Source organism: Leptodactylus fuscus, chromosome 8 (genome assembly GCF_031893055.1).
Source record: "Leptodactylus fuscus isolate aLepFus1 chromosome 8, aLepFus1.hap2, whole genome shotgun sequence".
In the NCBI taxonomy this organism is placed as follows: domain Eukaryota; kingdom Metazoa; phylum Chordata; class Amphibia; order Anura; family Leptodactylidae; genus Leptodactylus; species Leptodactylus fuscus.
This window is the reverse complement of record NC_134272.1, coordinates 10,846,555-10,872,079: the sequence shown is the minus strand read 5'-3', so window position 1 is coordinate 10,872,079 and position 25,525 is coordinate 10,846,555. Positions and strand designations below refer to the sequence as shown.

Genomic DNA, 25,525 nt, shown 5'->3' with positions numbered 1-25,525 from the left:
GGGGAGCCATTTTTTCATTTCACGCCCCGGCTGTTACAAAAACCAAAAAAAAAAAAATTAAAATAAAATAAAAAAATAATTATAATAAAATAAAGGAGAGGGATTTTTCTATAGGGTGGTGAAATCGGATTGAACGAGAAGACTGTACATGGGGGGGGGGGGGGGAGGTTTCGGGTTGGGGGACGGTCGGTGGAAGATCTTTCTTGTATCTGGGTTTTCCAGAAAGAAGGATAAAAAGTAAAAAGTAAACCATGACAGTTTTTTTTTTTTCTTATTTTTGTGTTTTTTTACAGCATCCTTCACCCTTAACCCCCCAATTATTTGTACAAATGTCCCATGGGGTACAACAAAAAGTTTGGAAAAGACTGATGTAGTTACAAGTGGCAAAAAAAAAAAAAAAGTGACCCCCTCCCCGACTTTGTTTTAGGCTCTTGTAGCTGCAGGAGAACACCCGGATAAGACAGTCCTCAAAAAAAGAAGAAAATAAAATTTCGGATATAATTACACCCGGTAGCGTAATTAAAAGAGTTCACCCCTTCACTGCCAGACGCAAGACCGCACCAATCTGGCAGAGAAGGAGCCGGATCCCCTCCCGGTAGAGCGAGGATGGAAGTAGAAGGGCAGTTCCTCTATCGCCCCCTTGCGGTGGAAATGATGACATCTCGAGGCGGTTAAAATTTTGGCCTTCTGGTCGGCTTCAGAGAAAGAAAAGGAAAACCAAAACAGAACAAATACATAAAACTAACCCCCCTCCCCCCCCCCCGATACACAAATAGGTTCAATTGTGTCGAAACTCAAGAGCAGCCACTGACAACGTAAGAGAAAGGTGAAGGCGGTGCTCAGCAGCGCTCTGCCATCCTCTCCGACTGTGCCGGCTTTGAAATCTGGCAAATGGGCGGTGGTCTCAGTCCAGACTGAGGCCCTGTGTCCCTGATGTGCAGACCAGCAATGAGTAGGCGAATAAAAATTAAAACCATGTCTATTAAAGGGATGGAAGGAATGGGAGGGATAGATATTTATATATTTATATTTATATATAACAAAGGGGGGAGGGGGCAGAGCCAGAGAAACCCCTTCCCATCCACCATTGCAGTTCTCCAGTTCGCTGCCATGTTTTGTGGATGCTACAATCCCTCGACAAACTTTTCCAAGGTGTCCCCTGAAGTGTCTCCAACGAGAGACAAGTCATTCGTGAGGGCGCCACGGTTGGGGGGGTTGAGCTGGGGAAGCATGGCGCTCTGTTCGGGGTTTCCCAGGTGACCCTGGTCTAAGGAGGTTCCTATTGAAGCTGCCAGGCCTGGGTGAGGCGAGCCCGTCTGTGGCGAGACGTGGTGAGGAGAAGGCTGCGGCTGTACACGAGGCGAGGGGCTGGAATGTGGAGGCTGTGACTGAGGGCGGGGGGACTGGACGGGGGCAGGTGAGCGCACCTGATTGCTCAGGGAGGTTGCAATTTGCTGGCCAGGGGGAAGATGAGTATTGGGGGGCTGGCCCGTCAGGAGGTGTTGCTGAGGACTCATGGGATTCGGCTGCCCGCTGGAAGCAATCTGCTGCTTGAGCTGTTGCTGAATCCGCAACGCTTGCTGAAGGCTTGCCGGTGTCCCATCTGTGCCCAACCCCTGCTGTGCCATCTGCGGGATCTGTCCCATAGGTCCACTTTGAATGGAGAGGTGTTGCATACGTTGCTGCTGTAGAGCTTGCTGAGACTGGGGGTATCCGCCTTGCAGTTGCTGGAACTGCCCGTGAGCTGCCATCCCGCCTGCCATGCCGGCTCCACTCTGCTGCTGTTGCTGCTGCATTATCTGCCGTCGTAACAGATCTCGATACGTCGGGTTCATATTTGCTAAACTGGGATTGTGACCTGAATTCATGAGGCCAAGGCCCTGGCTTTGCGGGTTCATCCCTGGCTGTTGCTGAGGAACATTGGGCCTCTGCACCCCAACTTGCATGGGGTTCATGTTCTGCAGGCTGGGCTGAGGGTGCATGCCAGGTTGCTGCGGTGGCTGCTGCGGCGCCTGCTGGGGCTGCATGCCGGGCTGGTTGGCCACGTATTTTGCAGTTCTTTGCTTAATAAAAGCAGCCATTAACTGAGGGTTCGATTTCAAGATATTGAGCACCTGTTGCTGCTGCTGGGGAGAGCTGGGAGACTTAAGGGTACGTAGAAGGTCTTGCAAAGCGTTGGGCGATATGTTGCGTGGCTGTTGCTGGGGAACGCCTTGCATTCGAGGCCCTGCCACGGTTTGCTGGGCAGCTGCCATCTGCATCACGGCTGGACGCTGGATATTTTGCTGCATTTGAGTCTGTTGAGGCATTGGATTCGTAGACCACTGTCCGGGCTGCATACCCGTCATGATGGGAGGGGCATTGATCGGACCGGGGCGTGGCACAGTCATACCCATTTGCTGCAAAGAATTTACAGGTCCAACAGTTGGGTTTACCATGCCTGGGCGTACACCAGACATGCCCTCGATATTCGTAACCCGATACAGCTGCTGCTGTTGCTGCGCCTCCAGCTCTATCTGACGGGCGGCCGCAACGGCAGCGGGAGGAGGCTGCACAGTAGGCTGAGAAGGAGGAGCAACCGGTAATGAATTGGATGGCTTTCCCTGCGATGACACATTGGTAGGCTGAGTCCTAGCCACACTAGGGAAGCTTGGCGAGGCCATTCCTCCAGGAGAAGGCTGAGGGGCAGGCTGCGGCGTTTGTGGAGTACTGGGCTGTTGTGTGGGTGTTCCAGGCGTTGCAGGCGTAGGGGAAGGTAGAGGCTGTTGAGGAACTGTTCGTGTGTTCATGGTAGCCATACGCCGCCTCATGAGCTGGGCCTGCTGCAGTCTGTGTTGTATCTGTTGCTGCCGTAACTTTTGTTTGATGTTGAGGCAGAAAGGAACTGGGCACTTGTTCTCCTGGCAGTGTTTTGCATGGTAGCAACACAATGCAATAAGCTGCTTGCAAACAGGACAACCTCCATTTGTTTTGCGCTTGCAACCCTTTGTATGCTGGACCACCCTCTTCATCTTCTGACACGAAGGAAGCGAGCAGTTGGCGTTGCGACACTGGCAAGCGTGCACCAACGACTGGATACACCTCTGGATGCTCAGACGCCGCGATTCCTGCGGGCTCTTAGACTGCGCTTCTCCTTGACTATTGCTCTCGTCATCCAGACCCAGGCCCCATTTGACCATCTTGTGCTCATGACTCTTCGTGTTGTAGCAGCTCACACATAGATCATAGTCCTGGAAAGAATTGGATAAGAACAATAAGCCACCATAGTAGACGCAACGTGCTGCGAGGCAAACGACAGGTTCCACTTCTGACACACTCACCTCACATACGGTACAGTGCCAGCGAGTCTCCACATGGTGCTTGCATTCATTGCAGGTATACACAAATCGGTCTTGTCCCTGCGTGTGCAGCTCCACCAACATACACAGCGTGGACCATTTGGAGCGACGCAGCGAGGAGAATTCCCAGTGCTTGTCGCGGGCCAGAGTCAGAAATGCATCACGCCCGTCCATCAAATCGCAGCTCAGAAGAGGATCCGGATCCACAATCGGTGGAAGGGAGTTGATGACTGGACCCGCATAGAGGTGGATGACAAAAAACACCTGCAAAGAGAAGCCGAGTAAACATTGGGAATAACGTAATGGATGAATATGCGAAAAAGCATCTAAACTAAACAAATCTGCTTGGGAGGGAATGGAGCGGCAAGGTTACGAAAATCTTACAAAGTAACGGCATTTCATGATGCCACTAATCCTGCGCCCCCTCATCCGTACCTCTTTATGCTTCTCCATGGTGGCATACAGTTTCTGGCTCAGATCATTGCACACATTGGGCATGCTCGTTTTCTTCTTGTTAGCCCGGCTCATGCTGCTCTTATTCTTGTTGGTCTTTTTGTTGTTTTTCTTCTTGGCGTTCTTGCTGTCTCCTTGGCAGCCCTGGAAAGTTACAGAAGTCTCCTTTAATAATCGTGGATTAGACTCCTGTGTTTCCCGCTGCCTCGAGGAGACCCCATGATAGCAGACCCCATTACAAGCTTACACCCGATCCCTTACCTCTGTGGTCTCACACGCGGCCGTGCTCTCCTCCTTCTTCCGCTCTTCTTCTTCTTGCTCCAGTTCTTTAATGCTTTCTTCCAGCACGTTAGGCCAAAAGTCCCCTTCAAAATACGGAAGCTCCTTGGCACTGGTAAGACGATCCTCCGTGGCCTGCTTGAATATGTCCTGTGCGACAACGGGCAGGAAGACGCGTTAAAGTAAGCTTCATACAAAGGGATTTTCCAATGAATAACATACAAGTCATGTCCATGACACGCTGAACTGAAACGGCCCCCATGTAATTCTATGGCCGCCTTCCCCAGCCCCACCCGCAATGATCCTTTACCTTATAGTCATGTATAATTCGCTCCGCAAAGGCCTTATCCAGCATCTTCTTGTACCACTCCTGTAAACGTTTCGGTTTGGGAATTTTCTGGTCAGGCGGGTGACAATGAAAGATATAGTCGTCCCCTTCACTAGGAGGACAGGCCCAAATATGTCCCGTGACATAACTGAAGGAAGAAGAGATGGAAAACAGATCAGCCAACAGCCCATAGAGACATCCAGCTTTACAAAGGCACAGGAGTAGGGGCCGCGTTTTAGGTCATGGCATGTCACTAGGGTAAGTCGCCATAGATTGGTGGGGGCCTAAACTTTGGGCCACACCCCAATCGTGAAAACGAAGACGCTACAGTGCAGATTTAACCCTTTGTTAAGTACCTGGGATGCCGCTGCATGGGAAATAAAAGCAAAAGAGGAAGAAACGACGCTGCGTCAGCATTGCAGCCCCTTTAATTTCAGGATCGTGAGGGTCCCACAGATCATAAAGTCATAGGGGCGTCACAATATAAAATCTCCATTAGATGCATCAGAGAATATTTTGGGGGCTTGCAGAGTCCATGTATTTCATTAGACGCCATGCAATGTTTTACTCTCCATGTGGGGGCGCTATAGGGCATTTACACAATTGAATTCATGTTTCCCTGCCAATGATAACCGTGCCAGAAGAGGGACAGTCTATGATCAGCTTATGGTTGGGAGAATCAATGTCTTTCCATCTATATTGGAACATGAGGAAATGAGCGGCGTGTAGTGTGCAGGAGACGTTACCCGAGTTTCTTCACATATTCCAGATAACCAATGAGTATTTCATGGTAAACCGCTGTACGAAGACTACGTGGCCGGAAGAAGTGAATACTATCCAGGTAGGAGATGTAGACACGTCTGCAGAGACAAGAGAAGACTCATGAAAGACATTCACACAGGATCAGCGGGATCGTGCCCATAGGGTGCCACTGACACGGCATATTCCATAGACTAGAAGTCACCTAAAGACAAGTCATTTCCCTTACCTGGTGTTGGGGAGAGGGCAATCGGAGCCATATTCCTGCACGTGCATGCCAAAGAAGCAGACGTCCACTCCATCAATCTCCTCAAAGGCAAAAAGTGCCTTAGTACGGTAAGGGAAGGACTCTGGCATCTCACCGGTGTCAACAAACCTGAAGGGAGAGTTGAAGAGGATGGGTTAGTGATCAAGACCTTACACTGGATACGGCCATATCATTCACAAGTAACGTAGAACAGAGCAATAGGGTGGCCACTAAAGGGGATGTCCTGATAAATAGGACAATAGTGCCGTAGGAAGGGGCCGACTGCTTGGGTCCTTGGATCACAAGAAGGAGGCTTCGGTTTCTCCTTTCCAGATCAATGCAATGGTGGTTAAGCTTCAGGGGACCTCCAAAAATACCACAGATACATGAAGCAGCACAGGCAAGTCTGGATAAATAAGTTTGGATCTCCCTTTTAACTAGAATGTGATGCAGTTTAGTATTACCTGGATTTCATGCCAGGCTTGACTTCCACAGTCTTATCAGAACTGGCAACCACTCTGACCGACACCTCTCCAGATTCGGGATGATTCTGCCGCCGAAGGAACTTATTGACGCGGTCCTCCAGATGACTCCCTAATCTAGTTGTTTGGAGCCCTGAAGACGAGGAGCAAACCCATGTTTACTACGTGAAGACAAACGCTCCAAAAATAGTTCTATAAACAGGTCAATGCGGACGGAGACCAACAAATCTGCCCAATCTATCATTTACAAATGACGCCACGTGGGATTCGGTCATCCTTGTGGAGGGAGGGAGCGAAACTTACTCTTTGCGCAAAACTTGTTCTCCTTCCGTGTCCTTCCAGTTTTCTTCAGACAGTTATCACAGACAAATCTGGAAAGTAAAGGATTGGCATTAAGAGCAAATCAATCTAGTCACTGACTAAATGTGCAGACACTAGAATTAGACACAGTCAATTCATTCATTAGTGTATGTTAAGCCATATCCTATAGATGTATATATTGGCTGGACTCGGCAGCTATCTGATGTGTAAGGTGGGGGAAACAAGGGCCGGGCATTGCTTCTGGGGCGGTAAGCCACCACTTGGGGTATTTGGCATCTGCTTATAACCCTTTCCCCGTTTAGGAGATCCTCGTACTCACACGTGTGTACATGTATAGGGTTGCTGGGATAGCTCGGTGCATGGCCAGTCTTATTTTTCTATATGATCAAACCAACGCTACTTACCCAGATGGCCAAATGATGTCATAGTGTAACACGCAGATCTGATGCATTTTCCTCCCGCATTCTTTACAATCCACAAACCTGGTGAAGACAGAGCAAAGACATTGTAAAAGCCGCAGGTAGTAGGAGAGGCGAAGCAAGCGGCAGGAGCGGTACTCACGGCTCAGGGTCCAGCATGTCATTCTTCTTCTTCTCAAACTGATCTTTGGAGATTGTCCTGAGGAGGAGAAAAAAAAACAACCCCCGTCCGGTCAGCCTGATACCTCTATATACCCACCAGCACTTATCACACTTGGCATGGCCATGACTTACGTTTGGGGCTGGGAAGGATCATCCCCTAGAGTTACGTTGTCCCCCTGAATCTCAGTGAAGCACTTTTCACAGAAGTGATACCTAAATTGGGAAACAATGGGATTTGCAATTATGACCAAAATATTAACAGAGTAAAAGCTGCAAAAGATGAGTAACTATAACAGATAGCAGCCTCAAAGTAATGGTGTAATGGTAGGGCGGGGGAGGGGGGTCCTATAGGAGCCAGTTATAGGTAAAACTGTTCTTTATGGCGACAACAGACACTGGCAACAATGATTTGGGCCTGCCAAATCCACGCCAAAGGGAATATGGCCGATTATGCGATTGCCAAGTCCAATGGAGACAACGTCGCTGCCACGTCTGCCATGTAGGATGGAATAGACAAGATGGCAGCAGTTACAAACCACATCAATGCTACTCTGTGTCCACGACTGATGTTTCAATTTCTGCTAGACTACAAGACCTTTAAGATTGTGCCACAGACTTAAGATGCAGCCAATGTCTAGCACTGCAGGTGGAGCCCGACACACATGACCAGATGATCCCACAACGTATGAGATTACACCAAGAGCTGTAAGGTACCTGTTCTGATAGCTGAAGTAGGCGGCATCCCGAGGGATTGTACAGAGCTGCTTCCCGTAACAGCATAAAGTCTGTGGTGAAAACTCAAACTGTCGAAAAAGACAAAAAAAAAACCCATTTAGAAAGCGTTTCCCCCTCCAGCCCCTGAATAGAGTAGTAATCTGTGATCTACGACTTACTTTCCGTCCACAGCAGTAGCCCAGTGACTGCATAACAGGGTCGATCTCCTGCTCAAACACCTCGGCAAGCTTTGTGCAGTATTTGTAAACCCGGGAAGTCTTGCGGTTATATAGCCAGGCATTGTTAAACATGAGCCACACATCATCCACATACTGCCACGGCTCTTGGTACTGCCCGGTATCAAGTTTCCGTTTTATAGTTGATAAGTCCATGGGGTTCTTCACAATATCGAAGTAATCCTAAAATAAGAATATCAAGGTTAGCATGTAGGTCTAAGGAAAAACAAGACATTCACGGGTATCAGATGGGAGGACAAAGCAAAACTCCTGAACAGGTGAAGGCATGCCAGAGCCACTCCGGGGACATGTCCTTTAAAGGGGTTTTTGCACGAATAACTTTTACTCCCCCATTCTGATCACTGGGGGATCCAACTGCTGGTCGGCTCCACAAGTACCCCAATGTGACCAGGGCTTTGCTCACTTCTATGGAAGATCATCATTCTACAAGTCTCACAGACATGAATGGAGCGGTTACTGCAGATACTGCCATGTCTGGTGCACTCAACCAAGCCAGCGGCCTCCTGCTCTTATGACCAGCTGGGATTGGAGGTCAAAGGCGAGAACCTGAGCCATCAGTCCAATAGTAAGACCCGTCAAAAGCTGGTGGTCACTTGTCTTTATATTCATCCCCCTATTAGTGAGACATCCTGACTGCAGTATCATCATGGATGACAGAAACCATCGTATGGGTCTAAGAACATGCTGCTCTCAAACTACTCACCGGTATGCCCAGCAACTGAGGATCAACCGGCTGTCGGAAAGGCAACGACTCTGGATCTTGCCGATATAGTGCTTCAAGTGTAGGCATCAGGGCTTGGCGCAGCTCCTCTGGTTTAAATACTAAAAAAAAAAAAAAAAAAAAAAAAAGAAATCCCACAATTAAGTTCTGGTGTGTTTCATCCCCGTCCCCCTTCCCCAAACACCTGGAGACCCCTGCACTTACTCTTTTTCCGTGGCTGAGAAGGCGACGTGGACGGAGGGGTAGTGTTATTACTTGCATTCTCTTCCTCTTCCTTGGGTTCAACTTTCACCTCGGGCTTCTTTTCCTCAACTTCCATGGGTTCGGTCTTGGTCTCCGTTCCTTCAGCTGGGGCTTCCTTTACCTGTGCGGGCGCCTCTTCTTCCACCTAGGAGGAGTAACGTTTAGAATATAAATTCTATGGCATTGCTCTCATTAGATTACGGCTTCCTACCAATTTGCAGCATTGAGATGTACAGCAGAGCCGAGACCTATCTACATCCTAACGAGTAAAATGCACAACGGCCGGGAAGGAGCGGAGCAATAAAACATGCCCCCTACAGGTATCAGAGAGAAGGAAATTCTCTGCCAACAATCTTGCAGGAAATTACCTCGGTTTTAGGCTCCACAGGGTTCTCGCAAGGCTCGGGCTCCTCGGTTTTGACTTCCTGCTTGACTTCACTTGCTGGATGATCAGGGGCTGACTGGTTGTCAGTGCTGGCTACCGAAGCAGGAGTAGGCACACGGTTGTCAACACTTGCAGCTGCCTGGGAAAGCTGAAGAACAAGTGATATGTGTTTAATAGAAGCTTGTACCCATAGAACACATGCAAGGGTTAACAACATCCATGAAAGCCGCCATATCAAACGATATATATACTCACTGGAGTGCCAGGGGCCGCTGCATGCACAGATGTAGGCTGCAGCTGAGAGGGCTGTGGGGTGGGCACAGATTGGCTGGGCACAGGAGTAGGGGGCTGTGGAGTGAGCTGAGCCTGGGCAGCTGCCTGCACCGTTGGGGTGCTCTGTGTCTGCATGGCGTTAGGGACGGAGCCAGGGGTGGGAGCTGGGGTCTGTCCAGCTGGAGGCAGCGGAGTGGATGGCTGGGCTGGTGCTGCCGGCTGTGGTGGGGTCATGCCGGTAGGTGTTGGGTGCTGGACAGGAGGCATCCCAGCGGCAGCAGCAGTGACTGAAGGAGGGGTCTGATGGAGGGGCGACTGGGAGAGGGCTGGCCTGGGAAGCTGACTGGTTTGAGGGCCCAATATGTTCATGGAGTTGCTGATTGGCAAAGATGCGGTGGGGGCTTGTCCCTGCTGGAAGGAAATAAAGATAAACCTCTGGTCAAATATCTTATTACATGTCAGAAGTAGATATACAAGGCAATCCACTGCATAGACCTCTTACCTGTGACACTGCCGCCGCTGCTCCCGTTTGCCCTAGTGTTACTCCTAATCCCGCATTATTGGTCTGAAACTGTCCTTGCTGTAAGAACTGGCTCTGAGTCTGTGCTGGACCCATCAAATTATTGCCATGCGCGCCCATCATATTCTGTGGCTGAGACATGCGGCTAGGAGACATTGCCATCTACGGAAAGAAGTAACCAGGCATTTAATAAGAACCCTACGTGACGTGTCTAGAGCATTGCATGGTCGGCTGTATACACGACTTACAGCTGGCACCGATCCCATGTTGTTCATCTGTGTGGGGTGGTTGAGCGGGGAGGCTGCGCGGGGTCCCATTGGAGCAGGAGGAATCTGTACATTTCCAATGGGCATGTTGTTAAACTGATTCATTGCTGTAGAGAAAGAAGGAAAAACTGTTCAGAAAGGAGCAGATCTACCAGGTCATGTCTGGTGCATGTAGGGATATACAGAAAATGGCAAAATGAGTCGCCTGAAACACAACGGGACATAAGGTCTGGTTACCTGACGGCAGCTGCATCCTGCTCATGGTAACCGGAGACATTGGGAGAGGGCCATCTAAGGAGAAAGCAAAGACACAAGGTTATACGCCATCTTGCTTTACGGCATGACCAGTCCATCCAGTCATCAATCATAAGACTCACTGGCCGGTCGGACAGGCTGTGCTTGGCCAAGAGCGGCAGCGGCTGTCTGTGGAAGAGCTGGGGCCTGGGTACCGGGCGTCTGTAGGGCCGTCTGGTTACTCAGGATGCCTTGTTTCTGCAAACGTGACCTTCGCTTCTCTTCCAGTTCCTTTTGGATTTTGTAGATTTTTTCAGCAAGTAAATGGTAATACTCATCCTGGGGGAAAGACACAAGATTGTTAGTAAAGCCAAGACCAGTCTACTATGTCTTCTATACCAGCCTGAGCCCCTTTACACTGTTTTCTGCACAGAAATGCTCCCGACCCCACTATGCAGGGGCTACAGCACTGCGCCATTTACTTGAATGGAGAGGTATTGCATATAATGATGGACTTCACACACAATCACGTGAAGTTGTTTCCATTTATTAATCCCAAGTGTGCAGAGTTGTATTGCAGTTACCTATCCATGTAGTGCCCAGGAGGATTGCTGTATAGCAGATCGGACATACAGGACCTTTTCTCCAGAGCTCCCCCCTCCCAATAAGTATATTAGGACATACCCCATGAATATACCACCGCACTACGAGATACTTTGGATAACTCTGCCACATACCCTGCTGTTGGCCGACTCATACATGTCGCCCTCCACTTTCCGGGCGTAAGCCACTAGATTTTCCATCCGCCGATCTTTCAGGGCTGCAGGGTCAGGAGTGGGGAAGATTGCTTGGACTCTGCAAGAGGAAAAAGACAGCGATGGATATCAGAAGAGTCCACGAGCAGCCCCGTGCATACAATAGGTGTAAGACGTTTCCAGGCTTTACTAACAATTTATGGACAAGGTGGTTCCGGAGATCCTGGGTCACATGCTCATGCCAGGCTTTCCTAACCCCTGTGGTAGAAGGTGGGGCCGCTGTAGGCATTGTACCCAAGTTGCCCACAGTGCTGGGATTGTTACCATCACTCAACAAGGAGCTGCAACAGAAAAAAGTTACACACGGAGGTCACTTGTCTGGAACCTCTGACAATGACTTCAATGCAAGCACAAAATACGGGTCTTAAAGGGGTGTTCAAGGACCTTAGGAGAGGTCATCAGTATATGATCCATGGGGGTTTGACACCCAGGACCTCTAAAGATCAGCTGTTTGAAGAGGATGCAGCAATCCTCCTCTCTGTGCTGACAACATCATGTTCATCAGACACACGGTACAGCAGCGGTTCAGTCCCATTCAAGAGAATGGGGCTGGGTTGCCATACCAGGCATATCCCCCTACCTATGTACGGTGCCATGCTTGGTATTCAGTGAGGAGGCCACAGCACTAACCGAATGCAGTAACCTCCGATTGGTTCAAGACCCCCATTGATCAGATACCGATGACCTATCAACATAAAAGTCTTGGAAAACCCCTTTAAAATATCCAGGTACAACATTAGACCTTCAATGCCGTTACTACCCCTCACAACCAGTGGATTTGCAACAAGCGGATCGATTTACTTACTTTGTATTTGCCAGGGCAGGAGGCAGAGAAGCTTCATTGATCAGGGTAGTCTGTTGCTCCGTACCCATCCCTCCGGCGGAGATTGTGGGATGATTACCGGCTACACCAAAAAGCAACACATTTTCCATTAATAAAGATGTGGCTTCTTAGGCGCTTACAGACGTAATACCAGTAACCAAAGTGATAGCACTTACCCAATGTATTGATGCCTCGTATCTGCTGATGCACTTGAGAAGGTGTCTGCTGCTGCCCAGGGCCCTGAGACTGGTTACCATAAGGAAGACCCAGTGCCGCGTACGCCCTTTGCATGGAGCTGGGGTCAATAGGATTGGGGCTGCTCAGGGCCGGAGCGCTCTGCTGGGTTCCTCCCACTGTCCCAATGGGATTCTGCACTCCACTGGAAGGGGATGCAAGGATGGCTGGAAAGAAAGGAATACCTGAGTACAATAACCGATATAGAAGTCAGTTCTGAGCCTTTGTGAAATCCACACTGGTCACCATGGGGAAAGTAAAGATGCCCCGAGCACCATTAGCTGGACGGCCATTATCTAGGACTTGTTGGGTTTGCCCAACATTCATCTAAGGTGTATGGCCGCCTCCAGCATCTTATCCTAAAAGCGTTCTGGCCAGAGATACACATCAGATACTCACGCTGCTGGTTCCTTTTGTCGCTGGCGTTCTTCAGAGGCAGGCACACAGGACAGTCATGCCGCGTACAGTTCTTCCAGTGAGAGATTATTTGTCTTGAGGAAGCGCAGTGGGCGACTAGAAGACGACAAGAGATTTGTAAAACGGAAACCCCCATCATACAAGTCAGCGAGGAGTTAAGACGCCTCCGATGCCACTTACCTTGACAAGCTTTCCCAGCCTGACAGTGAGTCATGTGATTCAGAACGTTCTTCATAGTGCGACAGTGGGGGAGGGCGCAGTCCCGCATCTCGCCGTTGGTTTGCTCGCGCCGTTGACACTTGTGGGCATGTAGTAAAAGCACCAGTTGCTGCTGGATCAGTTTGCGCTTTTCCGGGTCAGCGGTGGGGCCGGTGCCCATGGAGGGTGTCGTGCCGATGCCAACTTGTTGAACTTGCGCTTGCAAAGGAGACTGCAAAACGGGGAAGGCAAAAATCAAAATCGCGCTCCTGACATCCATTTTACACTATGGCTGCCACGTGCGCTCCCAGAACTTACCATGTTGGGAACATTAGCGACAGGGGAGCTTTTCATATCAGAAGGGAACGGAGGAAGGCTATTGGCCATGGCGGGCTTGTTGGGAAGCTGAGGATTGACCCCCTGGGCTCGAATTTGTTGTGCCTGTGATTGGTTGAACGTTTGTCCAAAAGGGCTGTTGTTGCCTTGGAGTCCCATCTGCAGGAGGAAGAAAGCAAAGCGTAAGAAGGGAAGAAGCCAAACGTCTCAGAAAGGCTAGGAGGTGCTGGTGGGCATTATGGCCGCCTTTCTGAGCAGCTCACTGACATTACATGCTGCTGTAAACCACGGCTCTGCCATACCATAGCTAGGCAAGGGACTATTCACACCATGAGTGACAGGGGTATACCTTATCTAATGTCCCTGATGTATACCACTGTATATACCTCTATATATACACAGAGTAGCGAGGCTCATCATGAAGAGCTCAAATGTCCCCAATGAATCGTCGTAGTGTTCCCGTCTCCCATCACTAGGACATGCCAGGCTGTTATCAAACGCCCCAAAATATTCTGGAGAATGAAGGGCCACAATGGTGCAGCTATAGTTCCTTGCACAGGGGTCCTCCATTCTTAGGACTAGAAGCCAAATCCTAATATTGCAGCATTTGTACCCCATTCAATCGCACAAGGGACCGCACACATCTTTATGGACATATCTGAAGGAATTTGCAGACCCCATCTGTCTTAACCCAACCCCGATCCTGGTTCACGAAATGAGCGCCATAATTCCCCTTCACGTTTGGTTTTCGTCTCTCCGCATCCATGCAATTATAAGCAGAGAGATGTGGAGGGAACGTGCTGCAGCCCATAGCAACTCCCAGGCTGGATACTAAAAGGACGGGGAACATCTGACAAATTGCTAAGCAAATAGCAGCCTTCACACCTCAGCGCCATTGTCAGCCCCGAGACGCACAGATTCTACAGAGAATCAGTGATATAATGTCCGGAGTGCTGGTCCCTACAAGCGGTGACATATATTAGCTTCTATGCCGCACAGACGTGACGGGTGCAGACAGAACAAGGATCAGAGAATAATGGTCGGACCACTAAGACCCCCCGGCAATAAGGAGCAAGTGGGGCTAATAGCGCTCTATAGGACACGGGGCACTATGGGGTCATCTAAAACAAATAAAGATGTCATCACAGACAGTTCCATGCACGAGGACACTTACGGACCCCAACTCTTGCAATGATAACACTGGGCAACCCCTTTCATTCTATTCTTTGTCTAATGAGGAATGAATCCTGTAAACATGGCCGTACAATGACACTAAGCGCCAACTCGTACAGTCCACACAGATTAGACTGGCAGAAGACGACCATAATCTGTCAGGAAAAAGCTTAAAGGGGTCCTCTGGCTTCACAATACTGATAGGACATCAATATCAGACGGTAGAGGTCGGACTCTCGGTGCCCATATAGATCTAGATCTGCATTTATAGACACACAGAGCCCAGGCGATCTATTTAAAGGGAAATTCTGGTAAAATAAAGCTCATTTGCATCCATTAGGGGTCGGAGCGCTCATAAGATCAGAACTTTCTAGTATCACTAAGTGAATAGAGCGGCAGGTCCAGCAAACAGCCAGCCACCCCATTCACTCGCTATGGGATTGTTACATCATCAGCCCCATAGTGGTGAATAGAATGGGAGTGTGTGGGGGAGGGGGCACAGACATCCATTATTCCTTAAAGGGAATAAGAATGATGCTTGGTGCCTTCTAACTAATGGTCACCTATGAACAGCAAGGTCTAAGGAGCAAGTCCTACAATGACTAGGTCTTCTTCCAAGGAATCCCTTAGAAGAAGCAGCTTCACCTTGAGGAGATCCAGTTGGGGATTCTACCAAGAAATGCTTTATGGGAAAAAGTGTGCAACTCTATTCCCAACTCTCCGTAGTGTCACCTATAGTCACTGCCCTATAAGAATCAGACCCCTGCCTTATAGTGACGCCCCCTATAGGCGACACTAGAGAGATTGTCCTCTTCCTTCTGCAACACCAAGGTCTATAGTATCACGTCCGCCATTATTACTGGCAGTGATCGCAGGGCAGAGGCCGACACATGGGATCTGATATCTAGCAGCAGACGACACGTTCCACAAAACACTGCAGGTGGGTGACAGCAGCGACAATGTCGGCCATTCATCAGCTCGGATCTCAGTAAAGGGGAACACGCAAGTAAACCTCTTGAAAGCAAAAGAAAAAACAAAACTAGAAGTCAAGATGTAAAAACCACAATCTAGAAGTCAAGGCCTAGAAAGCAAACCAAGAAGGGCCGCCAGATCCGCATAGTGATGAGGAATGAAACAGACCGAGGTCTCACAAGGGAACCTTCCTCTAGACAATCAGGTGCAATGGAAGATCCGTCACCATAAGCAGCCAAAGAGAAGACCTACCTGTGTACCCCCCTCCCCCAGTGTGTGGAGATCTTATCTGCCCAACCGCAGATTTTACCCTACACACAACAAATTGACACCCTGCCAATTCCCATTACCGACACTGTGGATGAGCCTTGCTTTACCCGCATCCATTTTGTTGCTTCCCATGATTCTGCGGCATACATGTCCATTGTGGACGGCCTCTTAAAGGGATTTTTCAAGCTTCATCAACTTATTTTTAGGATAGGTTATCGACTGGAGATCAGCGAGGGTCTGACGCCACATCTGGGCGCCCTGCAAACCAGCTGCCTCTCCCAATTCAGAGGTCGCATCACGTTACAGTCACATTGGCTCAGTCCCAGTGATACTAAGCACATCTGTATATAACGTATGGCCTAAACACCACGGTCTCTTCATACAGCTGAGCGACAGCGGTCCCAAGTGTCGGACCCCCACTGGTCTTCAATCCATGACCAATCCTAAAAGCTGAGTTATCAATTTTCAAGTCCAGAAAATCCCATCTGAAATTTCGAGAAATCTAATTTTTTCTAATCTCAATTCATCATCTTGTTAAAAACACAGACTCTCACTATAGAACATGGATGATCGTTCATCTACTAGGCCGCCTGCAATACCTCCTTTACCCTGTAGTGGCCGCTGCAGGCGAAATAAGCAAAGCAGCATTTGCTGAGGGTTTCGGCAGCCATGATGAGAAGAATAATATATTAGGCAGCACCTACCTTTGCCATGGGTCCCGGCTGGGTGGTTGTCATTCCTGTATGAGTTGGCATAGTCGCCGTCCCTTGTGTTAACGTTTCAGCGAGAACACTACCGGGATTGGCTTGAATGCCAGGTGAATTGTACTGTAAGGCTGTATTCCGCCCCCTGTTGGCAGGTCCCAATGAGCCGTTCAGTACCTGCCCCTGTGCCGGCTGGGCTTGGCTCATTAGTGTGTGCCCAGAGTTGTTATTCAACAGAGCTTGATGCCCTTGGTTAAAGTTGGAGTTCATGCAGATCCCCGCGGATGCCTGTTGGGCCACAGGACTGCCTGCCACCATGCCAACTTGCTTCTGAGATTGTGAGGTGGGAACAGAAGGACCAGGGGTGCCACTTGTAGGCTTGTTTAATCCAGATGGAGGCGTCGCAGACAGTCCTTGGTTGAGAGGACTTTTGTTGAGGCCTCCCAGGTTTCCAAGGCCTGGGCTGTTTTGTTGGCCTTGAGCTCCCATAGTTTGTTGGACGGGGCTACCGGAGCCCCCTCTTCCCATGCCGGCGCCCAGCTGTGGATTCCCTCCACGCAGAAGATCGGAAAGCGGCTTGTTTTGGGAAGATGCATCTTGTCCGAGTCCTCCGCCGGTGTTCAAGAGGCCGAGATCTCCGTTGGGAATCAATTCATCTGGAAGGTCATTTTCCAAGTCAAAGAAAGAAAAATCTGGAAAAAAAGAAGAAAACATCAGTAACAGAGCGAAGTCATCAAGGCTCACAATACACATGCCTTACCAACCATTGTAACCCAGTCACAACCTTTCTACTTAAAGGGACGGGCCTACCATACTGTGTGTTTGACTGCTGGGGCCTCCACTGATCAGAACTGGGGTCTCAAGTCTAGTGTCAATGGAGTGGTGGTGACACACACACACGATCCTGCACCATTCAACACAATGGGACTGCTGGAGATTGCCAAAGGCGGTACTTGGCTTCTCTTCACAAGTCCCATAGTCTTAAGACTGCAGCCGTACATGTGCAGGACCTCCACAGGGGTCTCAATGGTTGGACCCCAAAAATGAGATACCTCACTATTCTGTGAACAGGTGATAAGGCGGCCCCCATGTTTTGTCGGATAAACCACCATGTACCCTAAAACAAAGACAAAACCACCTCAGGAACGAGCGCAGATATAGGGAGCGTTCATCCAAGCACGTGCCGGGCAGTAAATTTGGGGAGTGACAATGGTGCAGCGATCACAAGCTGTTTAATAATACATCACAGTGTAGACATAAATCACAGGGCTGAAGCGTCTGCCCCACATGTGCGACATGGAAATGGCAGCGAGCCAGCCACGGGATCACGCTCTATATGGGACATTTCCAGTAGTGTACGCCTATAGCTTCCTTACAGGTGGATGTCAAAGTTGAGGCCTTCAGTAGCGGTACAACACCCGGGACGCCACAGATCAGCTCATGGTAATGTGAAGCGCAGGCCGCAGCGCTAACCCTAACACTACTGCATCTATAACCAGCTGATCTGTGGGGACCTAAAGACAGGTCATCAATATAGAAGTCCTGAACATCCCTTTAAGTAAGCCCTGTCCAGCTCCAGCACTTAGGACATGTTCACATATGACAATTTTGTTGCAGAAATTTCTACAATTATTCCTTTCATCTGAATGGGCCTGTTCTGCAACATGTAAGGAACGCCATGTGTAGTACCAGACACAGCCCCTAGGCGGTGCATGGAGCAGTGACTAGTAATAGGGGCCCCTTCATCAGCTGTTTATTGGGGTGCCAGGATTGGGACCTCCACTCGTTTAATCCTCCTACAGAACAGCTACAAGGCGTCTGTTACTCTGGAGGACCCGCATTACAGGCACAGTCCATACGCATTGTGTAATACTCCACCTGGCCTCTGGTGGCAGTGTAGGGAGGTGACATACTTGCTGTGGTCCCCCCTTCCCTCAGATCGCAGCTGATCAATGAAGGTCCAAAGAAGTGGGAAGAGACAAAGCCCCCATTCATGCAGACCTCCATACTCTGACACGTCCTTCTAGCTGCCAGCGGTGACATAAGACTCGTGGTTACTAATGTCAGGGTTGTGCACATTAAGATGATCAGCCATTAAAGTGATCTTGATCGCAGTATCACACCGAGTACGACAACCCAAATCCTACACCAAACCCTGAGATTAAGAACCACAAGAGCAAGCTGAGGTTAAAGAACCACAAGTGTATGGCTAAGACGGCGAATCCTACAGCCAAGCACGAAGTGGACGCATTACACGTGGGAGTCACGCTGGACGTCGTGTAGAGACACACAGGAGAGCGTTCGCTACAATGGGACAGATCAGGACATAACACAGACTTTACAATGAAGTGATGGACATGGCAGAAGCAAAAGAGTCATAGACAATCCCACAGCAATACAGGAGGTGCAACTACAACTCTAAAGGTGTGAACAAATGCAACCGAGCCTGGACGTCCCTAAAAATCCTAACGTTAACCTCCACATCTAAGCCAGGTGTGCATGTGCTCTGAATGGAGAATAAGCATTTGCAGAGACCCCTCTGCCCACCAGATCGGCCAAGTTGTCTTCCCCACCAATCTCTGCAGTTGTGCAACCATCAAGATCCCCCCATACACATGAGACAGAATTGCAGGGTTGGGCCAACATATCTGATGTGAATGGGCACTTTTAAGGTGTCCACAAACACACAAGATAGCCATCTATCTCCTCAGACGCTCCCTCACACACGCACACTCAGCTCGGATGACCCTACAAGTCTGAGGAGATAAGAGACAGCGAGAACATCTGACTGCGGCTATTCTACTTGCTGAGCAACAGATCAGAGTTCCCGTCCGTCCCTGGACATTTTCTATTGGGACGCCCCTATAGACATTAGATTAACAGAATATCCGAGGAGTGGTCTCATCTCAGATGCAGGTCCCAGAGTGATAGAACAGCTGAGCTATCAGACACGGCGAAACCTGGGGGTTACCAAAAATAAGGGATTCCTGTAAAATAACCCAGTCCAATAGATTAGGCTTCATGCACATGACAGGGGGCTGTGGAAACGCACATGGAGGACACCAACGTGTAGTCCATGTCTGTCACACACCCCATCAACAGAATAGACCACCACCGGACCACAGCATTGTTTGCAGCCCCCACTCAGATATATACACATGGGGGGGGGGGGGGCCTAGACATTCTGCAATATCGGATAACACACGGATCAAAAATACGTTCATGTGCACGAGGCCTAAGACCGAGATCCGCACACACAGGCCGTGTAACAAAAGAACAGCGCTCACAAAGCCTCCCGCATACACTGAAGTCATTGCACAATAACCCTCCCCAATAGTCCTAATCCTTACTGGGGGGGTGGGGGTTACAAGTTAACCACAAAGGCTCTCGGAGTATATAGCATCTCTCCTCACTTCCTGAGCTGCCATTAAATCATCGGCTCTTGGAGGAACCAGACGTGATGACCTCAGGAAACTCGCAAAGGTGAACTCGGGATAAGGCCTGATGGTTGCATGTAACCCCACTCGCTGGATATTCCTTGGCAGACGCTGCTTGGAAACAAAAGAACGCGAGTCGGCTTTAATATTCCTTGTGGAAAAATGCAATAACTGCTCGCTTTACTGGAGACGCCGAAAAGTGGAGAGAGCGCGCTCTGAGCGGACGTGGATCGGGAAACACAGGGGGGTCCCGGCTTAATTCTGTCCAGTTACCCTTTATTAGTAATAGTTGAGGAATATTCTCATCCCATCGGCTCCCGACCCAGTGTATGAGACAGAAGCCCTAATGGGATCCAATATTAGACATCTCCGGCCTCCAGGTACAAAAATCCCCGACCGGGGTGCAATGTGGTCGCAGAAATCATACATAACGCTCACTTAATCCCTGCCCTTAAGAGGGGATTTTCTGCAACGGTAAGATCAAGGACCTAAAAGGATAGGATGTCAATATCCGATGGGTAAAGGGCCGACACTCAGGACCCCCGCCCATCATCTGGATGAAGGGATTGCTGCATTTCAGTAAATGCTGCAACCTCTTCACTGAATACCAAGCACAGCACCGTACATCATATAGTGGCTGTGTGTGGTATTGCAGCTCAGTCCATTCCCTTGAGTGGGACTGAGCTGCAAACATGGCCTGTGATAAACATCCCATCACAGGCTTGTGAAGCGGAAGTCAGCTCTGCCCGAGGCCTAGACATTTCACCCTTAGCGCTGGAAGACGACGCGTGAAGAGGGCGTCCTGAAGAAGATTGAGGCGGCACTGGAGACTTCTCTCGCAGCATTGGGGACACCCCCAGCGCTGCGAGAGAACTCATTTGCATACCGACGAAAACTGGGATTTGTACCGAACAGCGGAGCGGAGAAGACATCTAAAGGTAGGAGAAGAATAGACTTTCTTAAAGAGGATCGTTCATGGATTTGGGCACATGCGGTGTTATATTTAGCGAATTCAGCTTTCCCGATTTGTGCCCGGGGGAAGAGCTATCGGTGCCGGTACCATAGCTCTTCACAGTCAGAAGGGCGTTCCTGACAGTCAGTCAGGAACGTCCTTCTCCACAGCAACGCCTATCGCGCTGTACAGTGTGAGCGGGGAGGAACGCCCCCTCCCCTCCTGATAATACTCGTCTATGGGCGAGCACTGTGAGCAGAGGGAGGGGGCGTTCCTCCCCACTCACACTGTACAGCTATAGGCGCTGCTGTGGAGAAGGACGTTCCTGACTGACTGTCAGGAACTCCCTTCTGACTGTGAAGAGCTACAGTACCGGGACCGACAGCTCTTCACCCGGGGCACAGATTGGGAAAACCTTCAGTGCGTTGAATTCATCGCACTGTCAGATTTCCAGCGGTATATAACACATGTGCCCGAAGTCATGAAAGGTCCTCTTTAAGGCTATTCCTACGTGTGATCATCAAAAAATTAGATTTTAATGGTAGAATCCCTTTAAGTGTCTCTACAACATCCCCTTTAAAGACGACAGTCCTCTTCAATGCATACTGGGGCACCATACAATCTCCGAATACAAAGCGGAGGACAGTCGGCAGCCCGAGTCACCTGGAGCGCAGTACGAGGCCTTGCCAGGGAGACAGGAGAACGTGTGAAGCCGCTGATGACAGCCGCCACTTGGCAGACGCCTGTGTACACTACATTAAGTTCACTGTATTTACAGCCTTTAGTACACAAACTATTGCATAGCAGGAAGACATTAAAGCGTGGGTGCCAAGGCCTAAGGGAAGAATCCTCGACGGCGCTCTTAAGGTGAATTCACACCTATCAGGTTTGCTGAAAAAATTTCCATGACCGGTCTTACAGGGCTTGTACACATCGGACGAATGGAAAAGTCGCCGTGCACGAAAAAGAAAAAAAAAAAAAGAAAAAGTAGTGTGTGAATTTAGCTGTAAAGCCTCCACAGTCTGCACCTCTCCGGTACAATACACCAATCTATATGGCGGGTGATAGAACCAGGTCACACACATACCCCAGGCAGAAAGAAAGTCCTAAAACTGTCCTATTAACCCCTTCCATTATTTCATTTTTTTCACTCTCTGCCTTACAAGAGACATTTTTTTCCTCCGTTCGCATATTTGTTGGCGGGACAAGTTGTACTTTCTAATGGCACCATTTAATAAGCCACGCCAAGTACGGGGAGGCCGAATAAAATTAGAAGAAGGCGCTGTGTGCCCGCAAACCCAGCAGAGAAATTCATTTGTTAAAGGAATTCTACCATTAAAACCTCTTTTTTTGTGGATAAGACGTCAGAGTAGCCTTTAGAAAGTCTATTCGTCTCTTACCTTTAGATGTGATCTCCGCTGCGCTGTTCCTTAGAAATAATGGTTTTTACCTGTATGCAAATTAGTTCTCTGGCAGTGATGGGGGCGGGCATCAGCGCTGAAAATGCGATGGGGGCGTCCCCACTGCTGCTCGAGAACATGATCCTGCGACGCCTCTATCTTCAGCTGGATCCTCCCCTTCTCTGTCGTCTTCCTCCTGCGTCACCTCCGACGCCTGCGCAGTCGGCTCTACCCGTGAGACACCACCAGAGCCCATTTTTGGGAGGCTGCTCCTGCACTGAACTACAAGAGCAAGAGCAGCTTCCCAAAAATGGCCGCCGGCCGGCATTCGTACTCAGCTCTACTAGTGTCTCACTGCGCAGGCGTCGGAGGTGACGCAGGAGGAAGACGACAGAGAAGGGGGAGGATCCAGCCGAAGATAGAGGCGTCGCAGGATCGTGTTCTCGAGCAGCACTGAGGACGCCCCCATCACATTTTCAGCGCTGGTGCCCGCCCCCATCGCTGCCAGAGAACTAATTTACATAGCAGTAAAAAACAGTATTACTAAGGAACGGCGCGGCGGAGATCACATCTAAAGGTAAGAGACGAATAGCTTTTCTAAAGGCTATTCTGACGTCTTCACACACACACAAAAAAAGAGGTTTTAATGGTAGAATTCCTTTAAAAAAAACTTTACCTTTTATTTCTACTTTAGTATTGCCGTGCATTATAACCATGCAAAGGTTTCTATTAAGCCCTGCCATGGATACCTGCTGGCAGTGGCACTGAGCGGGCACAAGGACAGGCCTGACATCTGCCGTACATGTACAATGGGTGCTGGGGAGAGGTTGATTTCCCCACTAACAATACATATTCCTTATATACAGTATAGGGTCATGTGATCAGAAGAGCAGGGGTCTATGTGCTGTATATGGACGGCCATTGCTCCACAGCCCCATACAAGTGCAGACCAGCACGGCCATTGCAGTGGTACGATTTGATGAAGCTCCCATCGGTCAGACAAGTGCTTTGCTGTTCCTCCCCTCACCCTTTAATCTGAACATGAACAAGCCAGTAGTATTTCTGCAACCTGATGAACAGATCACATCGTCAATTGCAAAAACCTGCCACGTGTGAATTGACCCTAACAGAGCAGAGCCTGTTCCCCGCACCTCGCCAGGCTGACTGCACTGGACATGGCACCGATGACCTTGTCGTACTCGCCTGTATGGCGGGGTCAGCATCCCTACTGGGCAGCTTTCATCTACGAACAAGCTGAATGGCAGAGACCAACCCTGCAGAATGGGAATGTGCGAGGAGACGCAGGCGAGACCTGGAGGACGCGTCACACTTCTGCCTCAGCGCGGGGAACGCAATCCTGTACTGGAGCTCCGGCCGTCGCACACGCACAACTAGCAGCACATTAAAAGGATTCAGAAATTGATTTTAATGCAGCTTACATTCCCCAAATTTTGTTAAAATGGTGCTTAGAGGAGGGGGGCTGGGGGGGAGCAGAACCTGCAATGGTTGCTAAGCAGTAATAAGTTTAGGCTGTTGCTTAGTAACAGGTGCCGCTACATATGGCGCTTGCTATAGTGGATCCTAGCGCCTAGATCAGGGCTCCTTGTCCCCTGGTCACTCAGCTGTTGCAGAACTACAATGCCCAGCATGCCCTGAGAACCCGCAGGTTGTAGTTTTGCAGAAAGTAGAAACCAGCAGGGACCCGGGTACCATCGCAATTAGCAGGTCAAGGAGCAATTATTTTTTTTAACCCAATGCAATGAGGCCCAGCAGGACTACAACCTCCAGCATGTCCTGATGAGCAGAGTGAAGCTGCTGCCACCAGTTTTTGTTCCGGCTGGATAACCCCATAAATGTGATTGGTGGTGGGTCTGAGGGAGCACTGCGGCCGAGGATACCCCATTCACATGGTACTACAGCGGTGCAGGGACTGAGCCCCAATACCAAGCACAGCCCCAAGGATTAGCTGTGGCCTCTTCTACCAGCTGATCAGGGTTGGCCCCCACTGATCACCTATTGATGACCTAGGCCAGGGGTAGGGAACGTACGGCTCTCCAGCTGTTGCAAAACTACAACTCCCAGCATGCATACTGGCTCTGCTGTTCTGGGAACTCCCATGGAAGTGAATGGAGCATGCTGGGAGTTGTTGTTTCACAGCATCTGGAGAGCCGAAGGTTCCCTACCCCTGACTCAGGCTATGGATAGGCCATCAATATATAAAGCCTGGAATACCCCTTTAAGGCTTAGGCCACACATTGCAGAAGCGCAGCAGAAGAAACACTGTGGTGTTCATTCAGTCACATTCACACACTGCAGAAATGCAGCAAGTTAATCTTACCTGCAGCACCGCTGAACTGTCCCCCATGTAAAAGAATTTGAGCTGCAAATTTTTTTTTTTTTTTTTTTTTTTTTTTTAGCAATGCTTTGATTTGTGTGGCTTAAGCTTAAAGGGCTTGTTTTAAAAAAAAAAAAAAAAAAAAAAAATACGGTCAAAAAAAATAATCTATCCACAGGTTGTTTGTGATCTTGACCCCATTCAACGCAGAGGAGATGCAATACCACACACAACCTGCAGACAGATGAGGCGCTGTGTCAACATCCCCTTTAATGCAGCGTTAACCAAGTTGCGGCTGCTGCAAAACTCCAGGAGCTGCCGCTTTGCAACAGCTGGAAAGCATTGACCAGGGAGCTGTGTCCTATACCTATAGTGCAGGGAAGGGGACAAGGCGATCCCCGGCAGCAGAGTAGTGCACACATAGTATGGGGAGGGGGGCTGAGGAATGCGGCCGCTTCGTCACACATAATCCGCAGGCCGGGGTGAATCGAATCGCGCGCAGTCACTGACAGGAATCACAACTGTTCATTCATTGTAGTGGAGGGGAACTTGCTATTGGCAGGACGACTGTTATCAAACAGACCACTGAAATCAGAGCGGGCCTCATGAGGAAATGTGGTTATGACAGGCGGAGGGATCGCTTGGCTCGGGCAGGAACATTGCCGCATACTTTTACAACAAAGACCACGACGTGACATTTTTTTTTCTTTGTTTGCGAGAACTTCGAGCCGACTCGCGACCGCCATAAATCTGCAAAGAAAAGCCTCATTGAGGAGCGGTGCGCCCCCCTGACATGTCTGATAGTAATCTGCGCAGTCCCCATTTTATAGGCTCTTTTCTTAGATCTCTCCCTTGTGCTGTTCCTCTGCTGATCCTCCTGAAAGTCGGAATAAACTGCCCCCCTATCCCACTACCAGGAGGAATCACAGAGGTCCAAGTAAAGGAATAGGAATGTATTGGGACAGACACGTCTTGTAATATTCATGACCCAATGATGGGATGAGGCGATGCCGCAGTTTAGGCGCCATTCACATCAGGAGACGTCCAAAAATCATCGG

The 25,525-nt window shown here is 49.6% G+C and overlaps 1 protein-coding gene across 2 annotated transcripts in view; it reads right to left on the bottom strand.

Annotated features, from left to right (window-relative positions):
* Positions 1-1,113: 1,113 nt before the first annotated feature.
* Positions 1,114-25,525, bottom strand: part of CREBBP (CREB binding lysine acetyltransferase) — a 38,017-nt gene continuing 13,605 nt past the window's right edge. Inside the window, exons 2-31 of one of the 2 annotated variants that reach the window (XM_075284063.1) lie at positions 16,344-17,035; positions 13,207-13,383; positions 12,871-13,120; positions 12,673-12,786; positions 12,216-12,440; positions 12,022-12,121; positions 11,351-11,497; positions 11,139-11,256; positions 10,545-10,740; positions 10,405-10,458; positions 10,150-10,274; positions 9,884-10,063; positions 9,364-9,792; positions 9,092-9,256; positions 8,685-8,868; positions 8,463-8,581; positions 7,682-7,921; positions 7,503-7,591; positions 6,921-7,001; positions 6,769-6,825; positions 6,612-6,689; positions 6,190-6,257; positions 5,869-6,019; positions 5,387-5,533; positions 5,145-5,258; positions 4,381-4,546; positions 4,053-4,220; positions 3,774-3,935; positions 3,321-3,602; positions 1,114-3,230 (exon numbers count right to left, since the gene is read on the bottom strand). In XM_075284063.1, coding sequence (XP_075140164.1) covers positions 1,125-3,230; positions 3,321-3,602; positions 3,774-3,935; positions 4,053-4,220; positions 4,381-4,546; positions 5,145-5,258; positions 5,387-5,533; positions 5,869-6,019; positions 6,190-6,257; positions 6,612-6,689; positions 6,769-6,825; positions 6,921-7,001; positions 7,503-7,591; positions 7,682-7,921; positions 8,463-8,581; positions 8,685-8,868; positions 9,092-9,256; positions 9,364-9,792; positions 9,884-10,063; positions 10,150-10,274; positions 10,405-10,458; positions 10,545-10,740; positions 11,139-11,256; positions 11,351-11,497; positions 12,022-12,121; positions 12,216-12,440; positions 12,673-12,786; positions 12,871-13,120; positions 13,207-13,383; positions 16,344-17,035 — 7,184 coding nt within the window. In that variant the 3' untranslated portion in view covers positions 1,114-1,124. The remainder of the gene's footprint in view (positions 3,231-3,320; positions 3,603-3,773; positions 3,936-4,052; positions 4,221-4,380; positions 4,547-5,144; positions 5,259-5,386; positions 5,534-5,868; positions 6,020-6,189; positions 6,258-6,611; positions 6,690-6,768; positions 6,826-6,920; positions 7,002-7,502; positions 7,592-7,681; positions 7,922-8,462; positions 8,582-8,684; positions 8,869-9,091; positions 9,257-9,363; positions 9,793-9,883; positions 10,064-10,149; positions 10,275-10,404; positions 10,459-10,544; positions 10,741-11,138; positions 11,257-11,350; positions 11,498-12,021; positions 12,122-12,215; positions 12,441-12,672; positions 12,787-12,870; positions 13,121-13,206; positions 13,384-16,343; positions 17,036-25,525) is intronic. The other variant, XM_075284064.1, reaches the window with a different exon arrangement.